Raw genomic sequence first — 7,453 nt, 5'->3', positions numbered from 1 at the left:
TTCTTACACTCAGGGAGAAAAAGTCTACACTACACTGAGTATATTTATGATATAATTTTGGAAAATATATTATTCAACCATTTGCTTCAATTTGTGATTAAAAATCAATTAGTGGTAAGCACTTTTAAGATGGTATTTTCTTTTAAAACTGGGTTTTAGAGCTAAAATACGTTTTCATATCGCTACTTTTGAACTCTTTCCTTCAACTATTTGACTTAACATCAAGAAAAAGGGAAGATTGAACATTAGGGAAATTCACACTGAAATTTCAGGCTTGATCTTCAACAACAACAACAACAAAAACAAACAAAAAAAAATGTGTCCTTACTTGGTTTCAAAGCAGAAATACTAGGCACCAAAATGGATGGGACATGGGTAAAGGATGAAAACAATAACTGAATCATCAAGAGAATATGTCTAGTTTTCTTGTTGGTCTACTTTTTCTAGTGTAAAGACTTAAGACATCAATAACTTTTAGTACAGTTCTCCTTAGCAAGTGGCAAGTTGTGTATGGGTTATAGAGGAGGGAAAATCACAGAAAAATGTTGTCCTGTTTTGAAAGAATTTTAATTAGGCAAAAGAAGCATCAGGACAAACCATTTTAAAAACAAAATCTTCAAGTTGGGTGTTCAGATTGGCAAAAGGTGAGGCAAGGAAAAAGCCAAGGAAAGAAAATATTCAGAAGACAGTCAAAGCTATTTGCAATTACATGTTAGAACAGATTTCACAGGTGAAAAAGATGTTGCTTAAATATATTCATGAACCTGTTGTAAGATTTTCACTTATGCAGTTTCAGGAAATTTGGCTGCTTAAAATATGACAGAACGTATTTTAACAAATGACATTAAAAGTCAGGGTAGCCACCCAATTAATTGATAGAGTAGAGGCAATGTGGGGGAGCTCTCCCCACATTTATTGAAGATTTATGGCTCCCCCAGCCCCATTTGCCTGCATCAGGCTAACAACCTCGTTTCTCCCATAGAGCCTGGCCAAATCGCAGGCGGTGTCCCCCTTATGGTTCCGATGCCCCACATTGCTGGCCGTGTGCTTCACCAGGAACTCCACCACCGGGAGATGGCCTTCTTTGGCAGCCAAGTGCAAGGGCAGGTTCCCTTCATTATCCTCGATGTTAACATCAGCTTGAAACTCCAGTAAAGTCTGTAAAGTGTCCAGGAAACCTGCTCTGGCCGCATCATGAATGACAGCGAAGCCAGTTCGGTCTTTCAAATCAGGATTAGCACCTTTCAGTAGTAGTCTCCTGGCAATCTCGGGATTTCCAAGTTTCATAACCTGGAAAAGAAGTACAAATGGTAGAATCCTTCAAGTGCTCATGCTACAGAAATATTTTTAAATATCTACCTGTCCTTCCATTTATGTAACGATTTATTTTTTATGGAGTACTTGGGGAAGACCCATAGAATGGGGCTTGAAGCAGTCAAATGCAGAAAAGTGCTAGTAGGTGAAAGTAGAAGACAACTTCTAAAAATTGAGCTTCTATGATGGAACATCTTAAATGGGCCCAAAAGTAGAATAAATTGATCAATAAGATAGAATTCGTGCAATATGTATAGCATTTACTGACAATTCAGTTCTCTATGTTCTATGGAGAGTTATGTAATTTCATGAATTTATTAAAATAAAAGAAATGGAATTTTGGATTTAAATAAGAATCTCCTCTGTTTGTTCATGCTCATAAAATGTGCCTGTGATCTTAATTCTAGAAAATCAAATGTGGTTAAACTTTATTTTCTAAGTAGCTACTGCAAACAAATAAGGATGTTGAGTTTCTCACAACCAAATCCATCAGCTAGTGTAAAAATGATGTCTTAAAAATCCAGGCCTGATATTTTCTTAAATGATCAACTTTTACAAGTTCCCTCCAAATAGATATAGCTCCAAATTTCCAAGCATGTCTTAAAAAATATTTTTTCTTTGCAAGTTATTTAATATTGGCTACTAGGTGTATTCAATGCTTAGGATCCTTCATTTTAAGTTACAAAACATTACTCATTATTAAGGTGTTAAATAAACCACAGTGTTCTAAATTGCATGATATCAATTTATATAAAACTAAGTTCCTGATATGCCTTGTATCACAATAGGAAATTATGATATGACAACTGTTCTTGAAAATAATGAAATAGTCACTCTACTACATTCAAACTGTTTCTCAAAGTTCTGACAAGCCTCCTGATTTTCAAGTGAACAAAAGAAGAAAAAGTAATATATTTAATGGGTATTTTGGGACACGGACAGCCTTGTCTTGTGGTTTAAGCTCATTGAATAATCAACTGGTGATCCTGTGTTAGTTCCTTTTTCAGTTATTATCAAGCATTTAAGGAATAGCTATTTGTAAACTGCCAACATTTTAAAAGTCAGAATGTGGTATTAACACTTGCTATCAATATGCAAATAATTCACATAACAAAGATTATCTACTATTGTTTGAATATATTTCACTCTATTAGTGCTCTCTTATAAAATATCTTGTAGAACAGCATGCAAGTATAAAATACATATAATTTAGCTGTGAAAAAATATTACTTTCATTGACGTGTCATACATTTTCAGCATTTACTGGTTTCATTTATATTTAGGTATATTCATAATCTAAATTTATAATAAATAGCTTGCGTAATAGATGCTCAGTGTTTATGAAATTAAATGCTAATGGAAAATACAAAGTCGATCTATCTTTCTTAAATGTTTGTTTAAGAAATAATCTATTCACACATTAAATAATATAATAAAATATATTTAGAATTAATAATATCTTATAAATGCAAACTATATAGATGGACAAGATATTAAGCTCCCCTGTTGATAAAACTCTGTTGACTTTTAGTTCTTCCTTTGGAGCAGTGCTAAAACGTGATACATAATTTATTTTTCAAGAACTTCAATGAAACATACTTTTTGATTTTTAAAAATTAGTATCACCACAACTGTCTCTAAAGATTTAGGCATATTTAAGGACCTGGAATGAGAAAAATAAGAGACAGATCCTTGGATCTTTGTAAAGCAAATGTACGATTAAGGCCTTTGATATTAACCTGATAGAAAAATGTACTCTAGGAAGGTAGAAAAGGCTTTTGAAATTGAATTAAACAAACATAATTGTAGAAGAAAATTCACCTTTTTTTCACAGAAAATAATAGTAATATTGGAAATGATTTTGAAGAAAGTTCTTTCTTGACTTATGACACAACTTCAGAGTCAGGATTATACATATTGAAAATGAGCCTTGAAACTCCTGTTTCTATGTGTGTGTGTATTTCATTATGTATACTAGGACTAAGCCACAATAAGTGAGTTGTACCTTGATAAGTATGTTTAATATAAACAAGATTGCAAAGTTGTATTTAAAATGTTTGTCAAAACTTTTTTAAAGAATAGTATTAATCTCCCAGTCTTCCTGTTCGTCAAAAATCCTGTAAAATCTTATTGTGAACATGGGTTAAGTAGCTTATTCTTTGTGAAATTTATATAATCCTTTGAGTTTTCAAAAGGAAACTTTTCAGTATATTAAATTTGTTACCTTGCTATCACTAAACCTGTTCAAAACCACTAGGTAAAAAAATCATTTTTTAATGTAGCAGAAATAACCAGATAAATAATTTAGTATCTGTGCATAAACTTCCTTAATACTGAAATTTTTGTAAGGCCAGTGTATTCTGATTGAAAATGTACAGGCTGTATGGACTTTGTTTGTTAATAGTATATCTCCTGCCACTTGAATTTTTTAATTCTTGTAACTGAAACAAAGCCCTCTAAAAACCCTCTCCCCACTGGGTTTTCAAAAACAGCTTCAAGTGTTGCATTTCCAAATAAGAATAGCTCATAAGAATATCATCAGAACTCTGATAAAGCAACTATTTTAGACTATTTTGTCATTTTTCTGTTTCTAAGCCTTTCTTCTAAGTTACATGATAACATTCAGAAGAGGAAAAAAATTATCAGGTACAATACTTGGCAGCTGGACATGTGTCAATTGTTGCCTGTAAATCTAATTACTGAAAATTAGAGCACACCACGGCTTGACCGTAGAGACAAAGACACTGCACCTGAGCTCTGATTAGAAAATTCAACTTTTTATTCCTCCCGACTCCTGAATTAGTGGATGGTATTACATTAACTGTGAAATGTACATCCTGTCCCGGTGCCCAGGCCACCCCTTCCAAACAAGGAAAGGTCGTTTGTCAAAACTTGAAGCATTTGAAGGAAAAACACCCTCACCAGTAGTCAAGAAAATTAAGGATAAAGTCAATTATTGAGGGCAAAGTACGTGAAACCACTAATAGCAGTGTATTTACTACAAATAATAATCATAATAATGTGTTTACGAAGCTGTCTTTAAAAACAAAACAAAGCAAACAAACCTCGGCCCTACTATGACTACTTTAAAATCCTCACCGTCACAAAAACATTCCAAAAACTTAGACCAAACCTCGACCCTACTTGATATCAAGGATGTTATTGGATTTGAGGAGTTTGTTCAAAGTACGTCATTTTGAGAAGTTGGATCCACTTAAAGATATAAAATATGGCAACCAACTAGGTTTAAAAACAGTGAAATTTTGTACCCCTGAAAGCATAAAAGCTGTAATTCTAGAAACCCGGGTTACGTAGGCAACATTATTGACCTGTTTTCCCCACCTCTCTGAATACCAACCTGCAGCGCAGTCCTTCCAAATCCATTTTGTGCATTGACGTTTACATTATTTTGCAACAAACTAGTAAGTTGCTCTAGGTCCCCCCTGGCAGCTGCGGACGCCAACTCGTTCCCCCAAGGCTCGGCCATTCTTTAGGGTCCTGACGATCGGGAAAAGATGAATTAGTCGTTTTTCTTTTTCCCCTTTCCTTTGCTCCTAACCAGGCTGCATGATGGCATCGGAGACTGACAGAAGGACTGGGATGGTTAATCTGGAGTAGAGCTTGGTAGTAAATACTAGTAAGATCTGCCTGCCAAAAGCCCGCCCCTCGATTCACACGTGATTATTCAGCAAAACTGAGCCATTGGAGAGGGGCTCCTCGCCTCGCTTTTTAGCTTAACCCCTATGAAGAATTCTGACGACTCCACGGAGAGAGACACACAGACACACATACATTCCTGGTTAATGACTCCAGACGTCAGATGTAGGCAGAGCTGTCACGTACTTACGCTACAGATCTCTGTGAGGAGTGTGTGTGGAGACTTAAGGGACTAGATCGGGGCAGAAAATACCGCGGAAAGAAAGACATTCGGGGGGAAGAAAAGACATTAACCCACCCTTGTTCACGGTGGTGACTTGAGCAGTGTGCGGCAGAACTGCAGGGGCAGGTCCTCCAGGGGGCTCGGTTTCCATCCGTCTCGCCGAAGGGGTAGTCCTGGGTCCTCCGCTGCTGGGAGAGCGCCGCGGTGGCTGGATGCTGACGTGCTCCGGAGGGTTAAAAGATGATCGCCAAAGGCGAACGGGAGTAGCAGTTCCGTGGCCCTCAAGTTACAGGTCGTAACGACTGCCTAGTGATCTGGGCTTCTCCAGAAAAGCCTTTAGTCGCGTCTAGGCCAAGCAGTGAGCTAATGCCGCTCAGGAAAGCTCTGGAGCTCGCCCGCCAGGCAGCCGCAGCCCCGCCGAGCCTCAGAGGCCGTGGGAGCCGGGCTCGGCGCGCGTCTCCGGAGGCTGCCGGGCGTGCAGCGGGTCCCCGAGAAGCCCGTCATGCCGGCCCCGCCAGGTCCCGGGACTCCCGGCAGCCTAAGGGAGGAGGAGAGCGATGCGGGAAGCGTCTAAGGGGCCCGGGCTGCTGGGGCAGCTCGCGGCAGCATTGCGGCTGCACTGGGCAGCACCCCCGGGAACTTCCCGCCTACGACCGAGCTCGTTCAGGCTTTCTGCTGTAGGCACTCATTGAGCTGCCGCCGTCGCCGTCCTTTCCTGATTTTGTGGGGTCTCCGGAGATGGAGAGAGTCCGGGAAAGCGTAGGCCAAGTTCTGAGTAGGGGTAGTCGCCACAGTTCCAGGGCGCAGCCAGTCCCGCCGCCGTCTCAGCGAGAGCTCAGAAGCTTCAGCGCCCGGTGCCACTTCGCCAACCTCTCGCGGTCCCTGGCCTGTGCCCCTTTGCTGCGGACAGGGCAGCCGCCAGCCAGCTGTGCCCTGGAGACGAGCCTGGTAGCACTGCTTCCTCCCTGGCCGCACCGCTCCCAGTGACAGTTTCTTTTGTAGCTGATCCCCTCCTAGATCGCTGGTCCCTGCTCCCTTCACTCCTACAGGCACTTGCGCGTCACCCCTTTTTTCGCTTTTTTCCTTCCCTCCCTCCCTTGCTGCTTTTTACGCTGAAACAATTGCTGCTTCTGTTGCCTCTCAGAGACGGTGCCGGTTTCTTCTCCCTTTTTTCCGACCTCATCAGCTTTTTTTGAAAAGAAAAAAATTGAGCGCTTTTTGAGTTGAAAAACCCGCCCCCATTTTAACGGCAGAGTTTTAAGGAGGCTCGGCGGAGTTGCAGCGCCGCGGGAGCGGGAAGGCCGGGCACCGCCCACGCCCCGCCCTCCGCCCCGCTGGCGCTCGCGCTCGCCGCCTCGCAAGCTCCGCCCGCCCGGCCCCGCGCCCTCACTCCCGCCTCCCGTTCCCCGCCTCCTCCCGTCTAGTCTCTCGCGCCGGCTCCCGCCCGCGGTCTAGGCGGCCTGGACCCAGCAGGAGCGGGGTTCGGCCCCGCGAAGCCCGGCCTGCCCTTCTCCTGCTGGCGGGTTGGGTCTGCGACGCGAACCCCCAGCTGCCTCAATTCCTATGGGGGCGAGGGCGGGGGGTTGTTATTTAAGATGGTCTTGGAGGGCCGCAGGGCCTTTCAGGCTCGCAGCGCTGGTTGCGGGAAGGCGGAGAGCGAGCTGGCATAAAGGGAGTCGTTCTCCAGCTCTAGCGGGGCAGGTCGGCCCGCCTCAGAGCTCCCCCGCCAGGCTAGCAAAGTTCGGGCGGCCAGGCCTGCGGCTGCCGCTACCTCCTCTAGGGCGCGCGCGCTCTGTAAACTCGGCTGCTTTGGCTGAGCCCTGGGCCTCGGCCGGCCTCGCACCTGCCAGATCCACGCAGACGGCTGCGGTCGGCAGAGGTGGCCCCGGGGGTGTAGGGAAAAATCCGGGCTGCCACTAAGCACAGTGCTCACAAAAAGCAAGTCTTGTATAGACTGAATTTTATGAAAACTTAAGTAGGTAAGAAATAATAACGAACTCTGAAGCCTTAATCAAGGACTAGAAACTGAAATAGTCCAATTATTGGAGAAAAAGGAGAAAAACAATCAAATTTAAAGCAAAATTTAAAATAAGTCGTGTGAAGTGTTTTCTAACAAAGCCATTTCTTTGTTGCCTAAGTTCTCCCACTACTTAGAAGTGGCTTGGTTTTTCGGGGGTCTGGGGTTGGGGAGGGTGTCCAGATATAAAGGAATGGTCTCGCTCCTAATCCTTTACTTAATCATCCGACACCAATTTCCAT

At 42.7% G+C, this 7,453-nt stretch overlaps 1 protein-coding gene across 1 annotated transcript; it reads right to left on the bottom strand.

The window, feature by feature from the left end:
* Positions 1–545: 545 nt before the first annotated feature.
* On the bottom strand, positions 546–6,459 carry CDKN2C (cyclin dependent kinase inhibitor 2C). Its single transcript, XM_012434798.3, has 3 exons — positions 5,270–6,459; positions 4,673–4,812; positions 546–1,290 (listed from the first exon to the last, which is right to left on the bottom strand). The coding sequence occupies exons 2-3, from the start codon at positions 4,799–4,801 to the stop codon at positions 913–915; spliced, it is 507 nt and encodes a 168-aa protein (XP_012290221.1). The 5' UTR covers positions 4,802–4,812; positions 5,270–6,459; the 3' UTR covers positions 546–912.
* Between the last annotated feature and the right edge of the window lie 994 nt (positions 6,460–7,453).

This window comes from Aotus nancymaae, unplaced genomic scaffold (assembly GCF_030222135.1).
Source record: "Aotus nancymaae isolate 86718 unplaced genomic scaffold, 86718_ANA_hifiasm-v0.15.2.pri h1tg000007l, whole genome shotgun sequence".
Taxonomy (NCBI): domain Eukaryota; kingdom Metazoa; phylum Chordata; class Mammalia; order Primates; family Aotidae; genus Aotus; species Aotus nancymaae.
This window is presented reverse-complemented; position numbering and strand designations above follow the sequence as displayed.

Excerpts from the sequence above, each read along its gene's own strand:
- CDKN2C (XM_012434798.3), bottom strand. The coding sequence starts at position 4,801 with ATGGCCGAGCCTTGGGGGAACGAGTTGGCGTCCGCAGCTGCCAGGGGG. Across the intron at positions 1,291-4,672 it reads TTGGAAGGACTGCGCTGCAG|GTTATGAAACTTGGAAATCC; the intron begins GTTGGTATTCAG and ends CTTCTTTTCCAG.